We start from the raw sequence: 19,904 nt of genomic DNA, 5'->3' as shown, positions 1-19,904 counted from the left end.
TAAGCATCAGCAAGATGGCAAGCGCTCTGGAAGGGGGATGGTAATGAAATGTAGTGCAGACTAGTCCTCCATATTTAATTTAAACATAATGGAAGGATCCTGGGCTTATACACACACACACACACACACACACACACACACACGTATGTATATGTAGATACACATTACCAGTCAAAGGTTTGGACACCTACACATTAAAGGGTTTTTCTTTATTTTTACTATTTTCAACGTTGTACATTTATTGGGAAGACATCAAAACCATGAAATAACACATTTGGAATAATGTAGTAACCAAAGAAGTGTTAAACAAAGCAGAATATGTTCTTCAAAGTAGCCACACTTTGTCTTGATGACAGCTTTGCACACTCGGCATTTTCTCAATCAGCTTCATGGAGGTAGTCACCTGGAATGCATTTCAATTAACAGGTGTGTCATGTTAAAAGTTAATTTGTGAAATGTCTTTGCTTCTTAATGAGTTTGAGATAATTGAGTTGTGTTGTGACAAGGTACGGTTGGTATACAGCAGATAGCCCCATTTGGTAAAATACCAAGTCCATATTATGTCAAGAACAGCTCAAATAAGCAAAGAGAAATGACAGTCATTCATTACTTTAAGTCATGAAGGTCAGTCAATACAGAAAATCTCTCAATGTTTCTTCAAGTGCAGTCATAAAAACGATCAAGAGCTAAGATGAAACTGGGTCTCATGAGGACAGCCACAGGAAAGGAAGACCCAGAGTTACCTCTGCTGCAGAGGACAAGTTCATTGGAGTTACTAGCCCAGAAATTGCAGCCCAAATAAATTCAAGTAACAGACACAGCTCAACATCAACTGTTCAGAGGAGATTGTGTGAATCAGGCCTTCATGGTCAATTTGTTGCAAAGAAACCACTACTAAAGGACACCAATAATAAGAAGATACTTGTTTGGGCCAAGGAACATGAGCAAAGGATATTAGTGGAAATTGTTTTTGGATCCAACCGCCGTGTCTTTGTGAAACACAGAGTAGGTTCCCACCGTGAAGCATGGAGGAGCTGGTGTCAGTGATTTATTTAGAATTCTAGGCACACTTAACCAGCATGGCTACCACAGCATTCTGCAGCAATACACCATCCCATCTGGTTTGCGCTTAGTGGGACTATCATTTGTTTTTCAACAGGACAATGACCCAACACACCTCCAGGCTGTGTAAGGGCTATTAGACCAAAAAGGAGAGTGATGGAGTAATGCATCAGATGACCTGGCCTCCACAATCACCTGACCTCAACCCAATTGAGATGGTTTGGGATGAGTTGGACCGTAGAGTGAAAGAAAAGCAGCCAACAAGTACTCAGCATATGTGGGAACGCCTTCAAGACTGTTGGAAAAGCATTTCAGGTGAAGCTGGCTGAGAGAATGCAATTGAGTATACAAAGCTGTCATCAAGGCAAAGAGTGGCTACCTTGAATAATCTAAAATATATTTTGATATTTTTGGGGGGTTAATACGTGATTCCATATGTGTTATTTCATAGTTTTGATGTCTTCACTATTATTATTAGAAAATTGTACAAATAAAGAAAAACCCATGAATGTGTAGGTGCGTCCAAACTTTTGACTGGTATTGTAATACATACATACCTACCGACATACACACATACAGTATTTCTTCTTAGTGGTTCAGGTCTATCTTGGAGAGAACACACCCGATGTTGCTCCATAGGTGGTCGAATAGAATCATAGATTTACATTACAGAGTGATATTGCTCTACATGGAAACAATATTTAACCAGATTTTTTTTAAAGAAATCTGCACATTGAACAGTACATTATCCAACTGCGTTTTTGTCATGCAGCCTGTGACAATAACAATAGAGACATGTGTACTGTACAATGGCTCTGCTTTGTGCCTCAGTAAAGAAACTTTAATCTATAGACCGTTCCGACTAAACTATAGACCTGCTCTCCAAACCTGGAGGTTTGGTCCCCCAACCCATTTAACCCAGACTTGGCACTGTTAAAGTATTGTTTCATTTAAGGAATTACCTATCCCAGTGTCTACACTTGTAAAGAACAAATCTATTAGTGTTTTGGTTAGTGTGTGTTAGTGTTTTGCATGTGATGAACAGTGTGTGTTTGTGGGTACGTGTGACAGTGTGTGTACACAGTGTGTGTGTGCGTATATTACAAAGATTATGTGGTCGCCTCACTGGGTAGGAGAGCAGTCGTCTAAGTCCAGTAGCTCCCTCACCAGTCTCTCTCCAAACTGCGCTCGGCTGTAGCGCTTGATCTGGTAGGCATCGGACATCTTGTACATGATATATGCGTTGTTAATGGCGATGCTGATGGTCAGCCAGAACACCTGCTGCCACGTTTTGTTTGGCTTGTGGAAGATGAAATACCTGAAAGGAAAAAATAAAAAAAGACCAACCCTGATTGGCTATATGGGATCTTGGAAATTTGATCATTTGTGTCAGATGTTGATGTCCATCACATACAGTTATCTGACTGGACATCTGAAATTAGACAAGAGTTACGACGGACAGAAACGCAGACAGTCATGGAGACAAGATATCCTCCTAAGTGTGAGGCATTGGTTAGTGGTGAGGAAGAGCGATATTCAGCTAACGTCCCTGTTTCTGGCTCTCCAGATGTAATCTGCAGTCCTCCTCATCCACAAGTGTTGTCCTCTGAGCTACTGAACACCATCTCATTACTGTCCAAACTAATTGGAGGCAGTGAGAGGTTAGAGAGGGTGAGAAGATAAGAGCCAATCTCCCTGGTGTGTGTGTGTGTGATGAGCCCTCCCATCTATCACTCTGCTTGTCTCCTTAATTGAAGTCTTCTGTCTTTGACCAGTGTTATTGTCGCTTGGCACTGTTCTCCATTTGTGACATAGACATCTCTGGGTGGGCCCTTGACAGTAGCCAGTCTATTGCACTGCAATGAAGTGTCACTTCCAGTGGATTAGGAAGTCCAGATTATTAAATGTGTTCCACTTGATGAACTCAGATGGAATCATAATGCAGGTAGATTTACTATGGATGTATTTACTGTCCCATGCTGAAAAGGGATGACCTTTTCCATGGTATCTTCTTATAAATTGCTAATGCAACAAGTATTGGTCACACTTTACTTGGATAGTCCGTTTTTTCGATTTGTAGCTGCTCTACAAATGGGCATACTATCAACAAACCATCTGCTGATAAGCAAATGCTTGCTAAGGTTACAATTAGTGTTTAGAATAAGGGTTAGGGTACAGGTTAAGGTTAGAGCTAGGGTTAGTAGATAGTCTAGAGCATCTGCAGATGGACTATCCAAATTGTTACCTAAGTATCTTTGGCATTCCAATGGATATACAGTGTGCAGCTCATGTTCTTATCTTACCATTGCATGGCATGACAAGCTTTGAACAGAAACTTGTGTGATAACTGTGCAATTAGGAGTTCAAATCTCATTCCTTTATAGTGTATGGTTTTAAACAGGGCATCTGAGTTCCTGGTGGTGTCCCAGGTCATCTTTTTTTGCCGTCACGTTGTGCATCTCAGAAGATTGCTATATCACATCAATGTAATTCCTTCTCCAGGTGTTGTACGGTCTAACCCGACTCTGCACAGCGCAACTGCAAAAAGAAAACCCGGAACGCCATCTCTGGCTTGAGGCTGATAAGGAATGCTATAGAGTGATCCTCCTCAATTAATGTCTGGCTGTGACTGAATTATTAATGAAGGATTCACTTGAGCCTGACTTGCATGGCGGGGAGTGTGTGAGCACCCAGCATGGGACCACCACAGTGGGAGTCAGGCTGACTCTCTGTTTAGCAGCACAGTAGGAGGAGAGCTTAGAGCTGAAACTGCTGTCGTGTCCCAATGCCGCCTGAAATACTTTGAAATAAGCCACACAAAACTGTAGGAACAACAGAACAGTTTGCCATATTCAAATCTTACATTTCAATACACTTGACCTACAAAAATTCAGGGGTGAAATCCCCTCATGGAGAACTACTGGGTATGCTGGCTTTAGCTCCAACCTCATTGTAACACAGCTCATTCAGCTAATCAATGTCCTCGTTAGCAGTTAGTAGAATCAGGTGTGCTAGCTAGGGTTGGCGCAAAAGCCTGCAGGAGGGTAGCTTCTCAGGAGGGTTGGCCACCCCTGTCCTATGATGAACATTCATATAGGCGAACACATTTCTCCCAGGATGACAACTGATTGCAATACATCCAGTATTCACTCACTTGCTGTACTTGTCGTCATACTTGCAGATGTAACTGAGGTGTGCAGCGAAGGCCTCCACAGCCAGCGGACAGGGAATCTCACCACTTTTCCTTTTGATGATCACCCCTAGAACCCAACACATGACTCAAACAGGCCTAATGGGAGTTTTTTTAAATTTATTTTAGTATTATGTAATCATATTTTCAGATTGCAACTCAGTGACAAATACAAAAATTTGTGGCATATCATCTTGCACATAACAGTAAAGTAAATTGGATAAAGAGTGCAGTTGTGATGCTGTAAATAACTAGACTGAATGCCTCAGTCTAATATGGTTTCTCACTATAGCTTCAAAATAACCAATATACTCTGTGGAAAATACCTCGCTCTCTAACTAGCAAAATATGGCTGCGCGCTTACTTGTGTAGCTAGAATAAACAATAAGTATCAACCTAATAGCTAAAACAGATCATGGGTGTACCACATGAAAAAATAGATGAACATGAGGAGTTACAGTGTAATTATGGAGGTAGCTGCGAGGGAACGAGTCTAGTGGTCGCCTGGATCACATTGAGCCATTAGCAGGTCGTTGATATGTTCTTCTTGACTGAACCTCCATCTGTCGCTGACTCGCTTCCATTAAAATGATCCTCCGCTATCTAATGCTAATTATGTTAGATTTCACTCAGGTCCTACAGTGTAATGTTGAATGGAAATTGGAAAGTTACAGGAGGGCAAATTGAAAAAGAAACTCAAGATCAAAGAGTAAGCGCATATTCAGAAAAGTCGATGATTTTTTTTTTATACAGAATTTAAAAATATAAAATCAGGAAGCAGACTTGATAAAGTCTAAATCTGGAATTTGGAAATATGTCCGACTCCGTCACTATTCCCTAGGCTTCAGTCTTTCACATGATTACTTCATTTCATAGCCATTTCACCAATGATACAGTGGTTAATTTATTCAAAAGGTAAAATAGTTCTCTGTAGCTATAATGAAATGTTATGACCACCACTTACCCATCCAAACAACATAAGTCTAGTAACATAAGTCTAACATAAGTCTAGTCTGTATAAGATAGGAGGGACACACCGAAGGTTGGGGTGGGAGGGGATTGTGTTTTGCTGTATTTTGGGTTCTTATATTATCTGTAGTCAGATATAATTTGTCCTGGACAATGAGAACTAACAAAAAAATAACCTACATCCTCTATAGCAGTGGTCACTAACCTTTTCTGGGTCAAGATAACTTTGAGTAAAAATGCAAGCCGAGATCTACAGCTCAGATTATTATTATTATTATTATTTTTAAACATGACTTAAAAAAACGTAAGCCAAAGAACATTAACCTATTAAAAACAATTCTGTAGCAATGAGGTTTGTACAGTAGGCTAAAGGCCTAATTCATTATCACTGCACATCGGCTATGCTTGAATTGCTCTGCAATGTTGTTCTTCTCAGACCATTTTGAAATGATATATTATTTAAATTGGTATATGATCACACATGTAATAGCTCATTTGTTGTATTACTTGTGAGGCCCGGCTGAGTGAGCATAATCATGAGTTTTGTTTTTTTACTGGACTGATGGCCTGTATCTGATGGTCAGTCTGATGGGAGGGAGCAGGGGTGAGGCTGCCTCACCAGTCACCGTCCCCTTGCTCTCCCTCCGCTGAGAAAATGGGGCACAGTCTTCCAACGGATGGTAAAACTCCAGTCACACTGCATTATTCCTGCCTCATGCACCAATTTATGTTGTTACTCCTATGACCAGGGAAAGTGTAATATTACTTGATATAAAAAAAGAAGAAGCTGCAAGTCGCTAATAATAACAACGCAAGCTTATCGGAACACTATAGTCATTCATTACAGCTGCAGTGCTGATTGTAGCGTGAGTGGAAGTAGGGAGACCGTGCATTTTCATGCTTATAAAAGTGTTGAACAAAGTGTTGATTAAGTTGTTATTCAGCACTGTCAAACATGAACTTACTCATAAAAACAGAAGCTCTTTGCTGTATTCATTGAGTCTCTAGTCATGGTTTTAAAAAGTTTAGAATTCTCAACTTTGTGAATACATTTTTTAAATATGTTTTAGTCCATGGATCGAGGAAACAGCTCAGATCACCACGTCTGCACAATCTGATTGGCCAGCCGTAGGCCTATAGGTGCACTTGATTTGCTCTCAGAGCCTGTCGTGTAGACGGAGTGCTACCTTCAGACACATGAAATGGTTCAACATGGGAATACTTTGCCTTCCTGGTATTAGGGCTGCTAATTCAAGTGCACCTACCACCAACAGCACGAAACGAAGAAAAAAAAGGAGCTCCTAAACTTTATCGTTGAGGTTTTTTTACAGAAATGTTTGATGATCGACTAGGAATGCCTTGGAGATGGATCAGTCGACCGCCAAGTTGGTGACCACTGCTCTTCTATAGGATTAATTCAGATTGTATTCAACAAGAAAAATCCTCCCAAACACTATTCTGCACTTCTTTTAACACAGCCATGAACAGAATCCAAACCCTCAATTCCACTCATCTACTCTGTATCCTTGCTGTTTATCTATCCAGATTTAATGCATTTTCCCACCTAATTTATTTTACAAATGGGATTAAATGAGTGGGGTGAGAGCCTTTCACATGCCATGCAACAGGGATTTTCTCCCATTTCCATTATCTCTGAACATCACTCATACAGGGTGAGACAGAGTGATGAGGTGCTACATCAGAGTTTCTCACAGTCTACAGGGTAGATTACGAGTGCATTAACAACTAGGAGTTACTGTGGTCTGTTAAATCCACATCATGTCAATGGTGGGTGGTGACTCATACTGTATCAGTCAGCCCTAAAGAGCTTCATAATTATGCTTAATTTCAGAGCATTATATTGACACAATAGGTCGACAGGATCAAAATAAAGAAAAACGTTTTTCTTTCAAATTGAAGGCTGTTCACTCTAAAATCTATGCCCATGATTGAATACCATTTAAACATCCCCCTGAATGCATGTTCTGAATGAAAATGTATGAAAAAGCATGGGTAATATCACATCGGTCCCAAAGCAGGTCTCCTTACCTTTCTTGGTGGGTGAGTAGGCGTTGGTAAGGAAGCGGAAGTGTCCCTTGTTGTACCAGCTGATGAGAGAGGTGTTACCTCTCATCATGCTGTGGGACTGGCCCCTCTGCTGGGGGCTCTCAGGGTTCACCAGCATGCACTGGGGCAGGCCGGTGCAGTCACTCTTCCTGGTGCTCAGCAGCCCACAGCAGTAGATCTCTGGCAGAGAACAAACACACACCTTACTTTAAATGTCAGAGGCACTTTATATTTGAACGTACCACCACACTGTATAATCTGTACATGTTAGCTGACGATTTCCCCTTCTTTCTTAAAGCCCATCCTCTCCCACCACCTGCAGTAATGATAGATGGCACATATTGCAGGTGGCCAGTATGTGTTCAGATTGAGATCAGAGGATAAAGCCTAGAGGAGGACACCAAGAGGACAGACTTGCTCTCACACCACCTCTTACTCGGCAAGGGGTAAAAGAAAGACAGTGGCGTTTTTAATTGAGCTGTAGCTGAACATGATTAATATCTATGTCAGCTGCTGCAGGGCTGGTTTACTGTGGCATCACTTCCCCTCTCACCAGGCTGTTCACTTTGTTAATTAAAACATTAGGATGAACTGGTGGTCTAGGTTTCCAAAATAAGCCTTGGGAGAATTTACTGTACGTCATCTTTACAGTTAACTCCATGTCTGGTTGTGCAGCCTAGTGGGTGGTAGGCATGGAAGCAGCAAAATAAACAATTCACATGTTGGTTCTCAGGGTTAACTTCAATTGAAAGTCTTCTTTTTCATTACTACAGTAGCAGGAGGACATGTATGGTGATTAAAAACAGCAGGGGATGAGCAGGGAGTGATGAAAAAGCAGATTACAGTACATACTGTACAGCGAGAGAGAAAGGGATAAAGAAAAGGATGAGAGAGAGCGAGCAGGACAGAGATTATTGTGGGGGTGATAGCAACACAGCTGCTTGCACCAGGATGCCAGTCATAAGTGTATGCAAAAACCTAGGCTACTGTCGATAGCTAGCTATATAGTTGTATTCAAGCTGAGGTTAATCAATACATGCAAACATACATTTTGATTAGCTCGGTAGCTAGCTAACGTTGGGTTGCTTGTCCAAAGTCCAGCAGCTAGTCTCTGTAGCTAGCTAACACCAGTCAGCTGATAGCTACCTGACTTACAAACAGGCAAAGAAGGGTAGCTAACTAGCCAATGAATGTGGGTTTGTTTTAATTAGCTCGGTCAGTCAGATGAGAGCTAACGTTGGCTAGGATGCTAACCAACAAACAAAGAACGCTAGCTATATTTTGCCAAGTAAGGTTTTTCATATAAGGCTGAAGTCATCATGTGTAAACTACTGACCTAGACACTTGCGTGTAATCAAAGCAGAAACAAATATGCAGAAATAAGATCGTGAACATCCTTGGCTGCTGATAGTCTTACATTGGCTAGCTTTGCCTAGCTAACACATATGACCAGTTCATGCACAATAGATCATACATTGTTCCACAAAACTAGCTAGCTAAATAGGTTCAAAGCAGGATCAAAGCCAATGCCAAACTTTGGGAAACGGTCACACTGCTAGCTAGCTGCCTTTACAATGGGCATTAAACTAGCTAGGTAGAATACGCCATAGATCAAGCTATGGTAAAATAAGATGGACAAAAACTGCAGTTAGCTACACTACATTTTCTTGACTAAGAACAACCCAGACCACAACAAAAACCATAGCCGCGAAAACAAATTGCTTTATTAAGAAACAATATGCTAAACTGAACAAAAACATGACGGCAACATGTAAAGTGTTTGATCCCATGTTTCATGAGCTGAAATAGAAGATCCCAACATTTTTCCATACAGCACAAAAAGCTTGGTCTCAAATTTCGTGCACACGTTTGTTTACATCACTGTTGGCAGCATTTCTCCGTTGCCAAGATAATCCATCCACTTGACAGATGTAGCATATCAAGAAGTTGATAAAACATCAGGATCATTACACAGGTGCACCTTGTGCCGGGGACAATAAAAGGCGACTAAAAATGTGCAGTTGTATCACAACACCACAATTGTCTCAAGTTGAGGGAGCGTGCAATTGGCATACTGACTGCAGGAATGTCCACCAGAGCTGTTGCCAGGTAATATTCATTTCTCTACCATAAGCCACCTCCAACATAATTTCTGAGAATTTGGCAGGAGGTCCTCACAACAGCAGACCACGTGTAAACACGCCAGCCCAGGACCTCCACATCCAGTTTCTTTACCTGCAGGATCGTTTGAGACCAGCCATCCAGACAGCTGACGAAACTGTGGATTTGCAGAACCGTAGAATTTCTGCACAATCTGTCAGGAACCATCTCAGGGAAGCTCATCTGTGTGCTCGTCGTCCTCACCAGGGTCTTGACCTACTGAAGTTTGGCGTTGTAACCCAATTCAGTGGGAAAATCCTCACCTTTGATGACCACTGGGACGATGGAGAAGTGTGCTCTTCACAGAAGAATCCCAGTTTTAACTGTACCGGGAAGAAGGCAGATAGTGTCTACGGCGTCTTGTGGGTGAGCGGTTTGCTGATGTCAACATTATGAACAGAGTGCCCCATGGTGGCTGTGGGGTTATAGTATGGACAGGCATAAGTTACGGACAACGAACAAATTGCATTTTATCGATGTCAATTTGAATGCACAGAAATACCATGGCAAGCTCCTGAGGCCCATTGTTGTGCCATTCATCCACCGCCATCACCTCATGTTTCAGCATGATAATGCCCCTCCCCATGTCGCAATGATCTGTACACAATTCCTGGAAGGTGAAAATGTCCCAGTTCTTCCAGGGCCTGCATACTCACCAGACATGTCACAGATTGAGCACGTTTGGGATGCTCTGGTTCGACGTGTTCAGTTCCTGTCAATTCCAGGGCCTGCATACTCACCAGACATGTCACAGATTGAGCATGTTTGGGATGCTCTGGTTCGACGTGTTCAGTTCCTGTCAATATCCAGCAACTACAGCCACTGAAGAAGAGTGGGACAACATTCCACAATCAACAGCCTGATGGTGGCAAATGGTGGTCACACCAGATCGTTTTCTGATCCATGCTCCTACTGATTTTTTTTAACTGTAACTCTGTAAAATCTAATAAATTGTTGCATGTTGCGTTTATATTTTTGTTCAGTGTAGTTATGAACCGCATATAGTCAATGGTTGAACCCCAAATGCACATGTCTCAGTTCAGTTGTGCACTACAAGTAAGCAAATGCACGCTAGCATCAGACAATTTACCAGGTCCGGCATACGCTCCCTTTCCTGCTTTCTTGTCATTATTATAATCAACATTTGTACTGACTGATTAAAATGGTGTCGAGTTACTTTTCAGTGTGTTCCCAGAAAATCTGAAGTCGCCATCCACAAGTAAAGTAGTTAGGGGGTGCGGGTCCTGGGCGTGAGCCAGGTGCCCCGCTCTTTTCGACAGTCAACTCAAATTAAGCACGGAGTAGTAGTAGGTAAGCACGTGTAGTAATGAGTCGGATTCTGTGTTCATGTGCTAAATGGATTACTTTTGATTAAAACGCTTTATCTTCCGTCCCTCCCCACCTTCATAGCCCGGTGTACCCTGGGCCAGATTCATCGAACCCCCTCTCTGCTTGCTTAAATTGTGCGCCATTGCTACGCATTCCAAATAAAATTACATGCTTGCTAACTTAGCTACATTATTACATGAGTCGGTTTTCAGAAAATCAACTGTTTTAGACTATTGTATTTCAACCAAGTGTGAGAAACAAACATTCAATCAGTATAGAGTGAAAAAACCAAATCATTTTGGAACCGACGCTTCCAGACTCCATTTAAAATGGTCTGTCTAACTACATTTTATTAGAACAGGATTTGTAATGTAATCGTTAGTTATCCGTCTATATATCTGAAGAGTGTGGGTTTGCCTCCCGGAGGATACATTTGGACCATTCATTTGTTTATAGTTTTGACAGCCCATTCCCGCCACACACACACTTTCATTTATTAAGTGGCAATTAAAACAGCCTTTGGGTTCGTGGAGTGGCAGGCAAGTGTCAGTGAGTGTGGTGGTGTGTACTACTGCGTGCGTTTTGCTAGAACGGAGGAGAGACCTACTCTCAGACTCTAAAGGAAGAGGTCGTTGCCCTCATCTCTGAAATGCACATTACACGCTATCCCTACGGTACTGCCCAAGGACACAGTGCTTTATGGTAGAGTGGTGGATTGTGGGCATGCGCCTGTCAAGGAGAAATGCAAGCTGGCCCATGTAGAGCTGACAAACGACTTTAAAAAATTCTAATGGACGCAGTACACATGGTACTTCGGACAATACTTAAAATCTTTTTTGTTCCAAATTTGTGAGTATTCACATCTGTTTTCATATTTATACAACCCTTTATAAATGTGGGAATATATGGGCTTTTACTGGAGTTGGACAGCGGTGTACAGAATTACTGAACATTTGTATCTAAAGGATTTATAGCACTTATCCAATGTAAGATATGTAAATCATTTTTCTTAAGTGTGTTTTGTACTTTTATTTTACAGGTGTTTCACAGCAATATTTGTATCAGGAGTTACCAAAATTGCTCTTGAAAATCCACAGGGTTATGCATGTTTTTTAAATATTTTTTTCAAGCCTAGTACCACACCTGATTCTACTACTCAGCTGTTCATCAAGACCGTAGCTGTTTATAAAGACCAAAATCGGGTGTATTTTCCAGGAGCTTGCTCAATTGTTTTAAGAGAGATTAGGGAATAAAATCCAGTTTCCTACATATTTACTTAAGTGGGTTTCTGGTTTTTCACTTCCCTCTGGAAAATCAACTGTTAATATTAAATACACTGCTCAAAAAAATAAAAGGGAACACTTAAAACAACACAATGTAACTCCAAGTCAATCACACTTCTGTGAAATCAAACTGTCCACATAGGAAGCAACACTGATTGACAAATTTCACATGCTGTTGTGCAAATGGAATAGACAACAGGTGGAAATTATAGGCAATTACCAAGACACCCCCAATAAAGGAGTGGTTCTGCAGGTGATAACCACAGACCACTTCTCAGTTCCTATGCTTCCTGGCTGATGTTTTGGTCACTTTTGAATGCTGGCGGTGTTTTCACTCTAGTGGTAGCATGAGACGGAGTCTACAACCCACACAAGTGGCTCAGGTAGTGCAGCTCATCCAGCATAGCACATCAATGCGAGCTGTGGCAAGAAGGTTTGCTGTGTCTGTCAGCGTAGTGTCCAGAGCATGGAGGTGCTACCAGGAGACAGGCCAGTACATCAGGAGACGTGGAGGAGGCCGTAGGATGGCAACAACCCAGCAGCAGGACCGCTACCTCCGCCTTTGTGCAAGGAGGAGCAGGAGCACTGCCAGAGCCCTGCAAAATGACCTTCAGCAGGCCACAAATGTGGATGTGTCTGCTCAAACGGTCAGAAACAGACTCCATGAGGGTGGTATGAGGGCCCGACGTCCACAGGTGGGGGTTGTGCTTACAGCCCAACACCGTGCAGGACGTTTGGCATTTTCCAGAGAACACCAAGATTGGCAAATTCGCCACTGGCGCCCTGTGCTCTTCACAGATGAAAGCAGGTTCACACTGAGCACATGTGACAGACGTGACAGCCTGGAGACGCCGTGGAGAACGTTCTGCTGCCTGCAACATCCTCCAGCATGGCTGGAGTGTGTCAGCAGTTCCTGCAAGAGGAAGGCATTGATGCTATGGACTGGCCCGCCCGTTCCCCAGACCTGAATCCAATTGAGCACATCTGGGACTTCATGTCTCGCTCCATCCACCAACGCCACGTTGTACCACAGACTGTCCAAGAGTTGGCGGATGCTTTAGTCCAGGTCTGGGAGATCCCTCAGGAGACCATCCACCACATCAGGAGCATGCCCAGGCATTGTAGGGAGGCCACACACACTACTGAGCCTCATTTTGACTTGTTTTAAGGACATTACATCAAAGTTGGATCAGCCTGTAGTGTGGTTTTCCACTTTAAATTTTGATTGTGACTCCAAATCCAGACCTCCATGGGTTGATAAATTTGATTTCCATTGATAATTTGTGTGTGATTTTGTTGTCAGCACATTCAACTATGTAAAGAAAAAATGATTTAATAAGAATATTTCATTCATTCAGATCTAGGATGTGTTATTTTAGTGTTCCCTTTTTTTCCCTTTGAGCAGTGTAAATACTAACAACTACTGTTGCCATTATTGTTTACTTTTACTGTATCCATAAAAAACATGGAAATTAAAACCAATCTTTTAAGTGAGAGGTAAGCATTGGTCTGAGGCTGAAAAGGAAAGTTAAATTCACATGAGCACAATACCTAATCACCCATGCTCTACCAAGGTTTTACCAACACACAGCTTTGACCTACTACAGTAACTATGTTGGTATTGTACTTCAAACAAACTATGTTTAGGCAGAGTACTTAGGATTCAAACCTTCTCAAACAGCCTAATTCATACTCTTCAGATGGACAATGGACTTTAAGGTGTCCTGCTATTAAAATCAAGCCGCTCAAATTATAATAAATAATTTGGCTGTATGTATTTTTTAGATATTGTAAATGTGTATTATTGTTGCATCACTATCTTTATTACAAAATAAATACAAGTACAAACAACTAAGCTACATATTATTTTTACAGAAGTAATGAACTGTCCATTGATCAGCAAAGCAATTGATTAAACAGGACCATGTTTGAAACACAAGGGGTTCTGAGCTTATGTCAATATAAAACAGGTAAGCTAACAGTTACAGAACTAAGGAATGCAGACCGGCTCTATCTATCTGAGCTACTGTGTCCAACACACCACCACTTGTTGTTATGTTGGGCACCATACTGACCAAAAAAGGACATTATTATATAATGCACCACATTACTACAAGACAAAACAGCTCAATCAAGTTTGATGGTCTTGTACGTATAAAAGCTGGTGATGCACCGATATGACATTTTTGGCTGATATCGATATCTGATATTTTCCTTGACAACAAAAAAACTATACCGATAGCATTTTTTGCAGCCTTTTAAGCATTCTAGTACAGTTAAATAGTTAACACACACATGGACACAGCTGTCTAAGGCACTGCGAGGCAGTGCAAGAGGTGTCACTACAGTCCCTGGTTCGAATCCAGCCTCCATCACATCCGGACGCCATAGGGCGGTGCATAATTGGCCCAGTGTCGTCCGGGTTTGGCCGGGGTAGGCCGTCATTGTAAATAAGAATTTGTTCTTAACGGACTTGCCTAGTTAAATAAAAGGGGCACACACACACACACACAAATTATTTTGTTGGCATTTACGTATGTCCCCATTACCAGTAAAACATAATCAAAACCCATTTCTTTCACTTACTTGCTGTGCTGTTTTGTTGATCATTTCTTCCGTCGTTTCATTCTCAACCAGGATTCATCTCTATGGAACACCGTTTGGGTCTTTGCGTGCCAAAAAAAGATGCACGTCAAATAACACTACTTGACGTGTCAAATAAGCTTGTTGACCAACCAGGATCTGAATATGACAACAACAACAAAAAAATCCAAATTAAGTAGTTATTACACTACCACTCGTATTTCATTTGTCACAACGATTCATCGCTATGATGCTGGTAAGTTGTCTTGCATACTTAGTGCTGGTCATTAAAAAAAGTTAGCTAGCTCATGGATGCAAACAATGTTCTTCCCAACAAAAATTCTAAAGGACAATCTGTTTCAGTAGCTATAGTTAGCTAGCTGACTATGTAGTAATCTAAAATAACCCTAATTTTTAAGGCAGTTCTTATTTAATGGTGGTTCGACCCATCTATGTGAAGCTAGCCACAATAAGGATAGGCTAAGGATAAGGATAGCCTAAGGTTAGCCTTAAAAATAAAAGTATGGAATAAATCTACTATTTGTATTAATTTGAATCACTGTCAATGACATACTTTTATTTTGAAGGCAAACTGCAAATTCCACTATTGTGCCTAATCCTTATTGTGGCCAGCTTCACAACATATAACCCGGTCCGGGTCGAGCCTCACTAGCCAGATGAAGCTAGCTGACTGCTTATAATGTTAGCTTTGGGAAACAGGGTTAAGTAGCTAGCTATTTATTTTCATGAAGTGAAGTTCAATTTCAATAGGCGAACAACAAGTGGCAAACTAGCTAATACTTACTCACAAGGATTCCTAAATCATTGCTAAGAATAATGAAAATGACTGCAGTTTCTACTGGTCATTGTTTTCAGCCTGGTTGTATTGGTGCTCGCTGGGTTTCAAGCTAAAGCTCACTACCCCAGAAGTTGCGGCTGAACAAAATTAGGCTTTATTACCATCGCGGTATTGTAAACATGTCGTTCGTGGCTGGTGTTTGCAGACTTTGACAGTGCTACTCTATCCTTTTTGACACACAAAGACCCAAACGGCGTTCCATAGTATGTATGTCGTGAAGCTAATAGCAGTGGCGCTATTACTGTGTAACTCCGGTAGAGCAACATCTGAAAAAGAGCTCACTTGGTAGTGTGTACCGGTGCTCGACCAGTCGGCGGAAGCCAACATCACCCACGACAGAGAACGTTTGATTGTCAAGGGCAATGAATACCATTATCTTGTCTTTAATAGATTTTGCCTTTCAGTTGTCTCGCTGGATTTTTTTTACTCTTTCAAATGACTGCTCGACTTGTTTGACTGCTCGATCCACACAGCAGGCTAGGTTAGGGATGCTGTGTTGCAAGTGTAGAGCAAAATTTTACCTGGTGTCATTACGTCATGTACATTCGTTATATAGGTATGCACGGCAGCTTTGACATCGGTTTTTAACATCGGCGTTAAACTAGACATTGGGCCGATACAGATGTTGGCATTTTTAGCTAATATCGGCCAATTCCAATATGTTTACCGATATATCGTGCATCCCTAATAAAAGCTAAGCTTGATTTAATAAATAAAAAAATATCACAAAAAAGGTAGTGTAATGGGATGTCTTACTGTGGTGTGTGAAGAATCCAATACTTTACCTTGTGTGAGGTAAAAATCACATTGTTGTGAAAGCACCTCCTCTGAGAGTATGAATTACATTTACATTTACATTTAAGTCATTTAGCAGACGCTTTTATCCAGAGCGACTTACAAATTAGGCTGTTTGAGAAGGTTTGAATACTAAGCAATCTGCCTACACATAGTTTGAAGAACAATACCAACATAGCAACTGTAGTAGATCAAAGCTGTGTGCTAGAAAACCTTGGTAGAGTATGGGTGGAATAAGCATTGTGGCGCTTCTGAATATCCTTTTTAAGCTTCAGACAAATGCCTCCACCCATTTAAACAGTTTGTTTTTAATAGAAAGAAAGAAAGACAGACAGACAGAAAGAGATGCAGAGACAGACAGAGAAAGAGTCTGCATCTCTGTCTGTCTGCATGTCTGTCTGTCTCTGCATGTCTGTCTGTCTGTCTCTGCATGTCTGCATGTCTGTCTCTGCATGTCTGTCTCTGCATGTCTGTCTCTGCATGTCTGTTGAAGATGTCGTTCCCATAGCAACGATTAAAACATTCCCTAACCAGAAACCTTGGATTGATGGCAGCATTCGTGTGAAACTGAAAGCGCGAACCACTGCTTTCAATCAGGGCAAGGTGTCTGGTAACATGACTGAATACAAACAATGCAGCTATTCCCTCCGTAAGGCTATCAAACAAGCTAAGCGTCAGTACAGAGACAAAGTAGAATCCCAATTCAACGGCTCAGACACAAGAGGCATGTGGCAGGGTCTACAGTCAATCACGGACTACAGGAAGAAATCCAGCCCAGTCACGGACCAGGATGTCTTGCTCCCAGGCAGACTAAATAACTTTTTTGCCCGCTTTGAGGACAATACAGTGCCACTGACACTGCCTGCAACGGAAAAATGCGGTCTCTCCTTCACTGCAGCCGAGGTGAGTAAAACATTTAAACGTGTTAACCCTCGCAAGGCTGCAGGCCCAGACGGCATCCCCAGCCGCGCCCTCAGAGCATGCGCAGACCAGCTGGCTGGTGTGTTTACGGACATATTCAATCAATCCCTATACCAGTCTGCTGTTCCCACATGCTTCAAGAGGGCCACCATCGTTCCTGTTCCCAAGAAAGCTAAGGTAACTGAGCTAAACGACTACCGCCCCGTAGCACTCACTTCCGTCATCATGAAGTGCTTTGAGAGACTAGTCAAGGACCATATCACCTCCACCCTGCCTGACACCCTAGACCCACTCCAATTTGCTTACCGCTCAAATAGGTCCACAGACGATGCAATCTCAACCACACTGCACACTGCCCTAACCCATCTGGACAAGAGGAATACCTATGTGAGAATGCTGTTCATCGACTACAGCTCGGCATTCAACACCATAGTACCCTCCAAGCTCGTCATCAAGCTCGAGACCCTGGGTCTCGACCCCGCCCTGTGCAACTGGGTACTGGACTTCCTGACGGGCCGCCCCCAGGTGGTGAGGGTAGGTAACAACATCTCCTCCCCGCTGATCCTCAACACTGGGGCCCCACAAGGGTGCGTTCTGAGTCCTCTCCTGTACTCCCTGTTCACCCACGACTGCGTGGCCACGCACGCCTCCAACTCAATCATCAAGTTTGCGGACGACACAACAGTGGTAGGCTTGATTACCAACAACGACGAGACGGCCTACAGGGAGGAGGTGAGGGCCCTCGGAGTGTGGTGTCAGGAAAATAACCTCACACTCAACGTCAACAAAACTAAGGAGATGATTGTGGACTTCAGGAAACAGCAAAGGGAACACCCCCCTATCCACATCGATGGAACAGTAGTGGAGAGAGTAGCAAGTTTTAAGTTCCTCGGCATACACATCACAGACAAACTGAATTGGTCCACTCACACAGACAGCATCGTGAAGAAGGCGCAGCAGCGCCTCTTCAACCTCAGGAGGCTGAAGAAATTCGGCTTGTCACCAAAAGCACTCACAAACTTCTACAGATGCACAATCGAGAACATCCTGGCGGGCTGTATCACCGCCTGGTACGGCAACTGCTCCGCCCTCAACCGTAAGGCTCTCCAGAGGGTAGTGAGGTCTGCACAACGCATCATCGGGGGCAAACTACCTGCCCTCCAGGACACCTACACCACCCGATGTTACAGGAAGGCCATGAAGATCATCAAGGACATCTACCACCCGAGCCACTGCCTGTTCACCCCGCTATCATCCAGAAGGCGAGGTCAGTACAGGTGCATCAAAGCTGGGACCGAGAGACTGAAAAACAGCTTCTATCTCAAGGCCATCAGACTGTTAAACAGCCACCACTAACATTGAGTGGCTGCTGCCAACACACTGACACTGACTCAACTCCAGCCACTTTAATAATGGGAAGTGATGGGAAATGATGTAAATATATCACTAGCCACTTTAAACAATGCTACCTTATATAATGTTACTTACCCTACATTATTCATCTCATATGCATACGTATATACTGTACTCTATATCATCGACTGCATCCTTATGTAATACATGTATCACTAGCCACTTTAACTATGCCACTTTGTTTACATACTCATCTCATATGTATATACTGTACTCGATACCATCTACTGTATATTGCCTATGCTGCTCTGTACCATCACTCATTCATATATCCTTATGTACATATTCTTTATCCCCTTACACTGTGTATAAGACAGTAGATTAGGAATTGTTAGTTAGATTACTTGTTGGTTATTACTGCATTGTCGGAACTAGAAGCACAAGCATTTCGCTACACTCGCATTAACATCTGCTAACCATGTGTATGTGACAAATAAAATTTGATTTGATTTGTCTCTCTGTTTGTCTCTGCATGTCTGTTTGTCTCTGCATGTCTGTCTGTCTCTGTCTCTGCATGTCTGTCTGTCTGTCTGTCTCTGTCTCTGCATGTCTGTCTGTCTGTCTGTCTGTCTCTGCATGTCTGTCTGTCTGTCTGTCTGTCTCTGCATGTCTGTCTGTCTGTCTGTCTGTCTCTGCATGTCTGTCTGTCTCTCTGTCTCTGCATGTCTGTCTGTCTCTCTGTCTCTGCATGTCTGTCTGTCTCTCTGTCTCTGTCTCTCTGTCTGTCTCTCTGTCTGTCTCTCTGCCTGCCTCTGCATGTCTGCCTGCCTCTGCATGTCTGCCTGCCTCTGCATGTCTGCCTGCCTCTGCATGTCTGTCTGTCTGTCTGCCTGCCTCTGCATGTCTGTCTGTCTGCCTGCCTCTGCATGTCTGTCTGCCTCTGCATGTCTGTCTGCCTGCCTGCCTCTGCATGTCTGTCTGCCTGCCTGCCTCTGCATGTCTGTCTGCCTGCCTGCCTCTGCATGTCTGTCTGCCTGCCTGCCTCTGCATGTCTGTCTGTCTCTCTGTCTCTGCATGTCTGTCTGTCTCTCTGTCTCTGCATGTCTCTCTGTCTCTGCATGTCTGTCTGTCTCTGCATGTCTGTCTGTCTCTCTGTCTCTGCATGTCTGTCTGTCTCTCCGTCTCTGCATGTCTGTCTGTCTGTCCGTCTCTGTCTGTCTGCCTCTGCATCCCTCTGTCTGTCTGCCTCTGCATCCCTCTCTGTCTGTCTGCCTCTGCATCCCTCTCTGTCTGTCTGCCTCTGCATCCCTCTCTGTCTGCCTGCCTCTGCATC

General features: G+C 42.8%; 1 protein-coding gene across 1 annotated transcript in view; it reads right to left on the bottom strand.

Annotated features, from left to right (window-relative positions):
• Positions 1 to 230: 230 nt before the first annotated feature.
• The window catches only part of LOC135523564 (piggyBac transposable element-derived protein 5-like), a 36,326-nt gene continuing 16,652 nt past the window's right edge, over positions 231 to 19,904 (bottom strand). Inside the window, exons 5-7 of the mRNA XM_064950327.1 lie at positions 7,271 to 7,468; positions 4,217 to 4,322; positions 231 to 2,380 (exon numbers count right to left, since the gene is read on the bottom strand). Coding sequence (XP_064806399.1) covers positions 2,185 to 2,380; positions 4,217 to 4,322; positions 7,271 to 7,468 — 500 coding nt within the window. The 3' untranslated portion in view covers positions 231 to 2,184. The remainder of the gene's footprint in view (positions 2,381 to 4,216; positions 4,323 to 7,270; positions 7,469 to 19,904) is intronic.

This window comes from Oncorhynchus masou, chromosome 31, assembly GCF_036934945.1.
Source record: "Oncorhynchus masou masou isolate Uvic2021 chromosome 31, UVic_Omas_1.1, whole genome shotgun sequence".
Lineage (NCBI taxonomy): Eukaryota > Metazoa > Chordata > Actinopteri > Salmoniformes > Salmonidae > Oncorhynchus > Oncorhynchus masou.
Note: the sequence above shows the minus strand (reverse complement) of the source record. Positions and strands in the feature narration are given on the sequence as shown.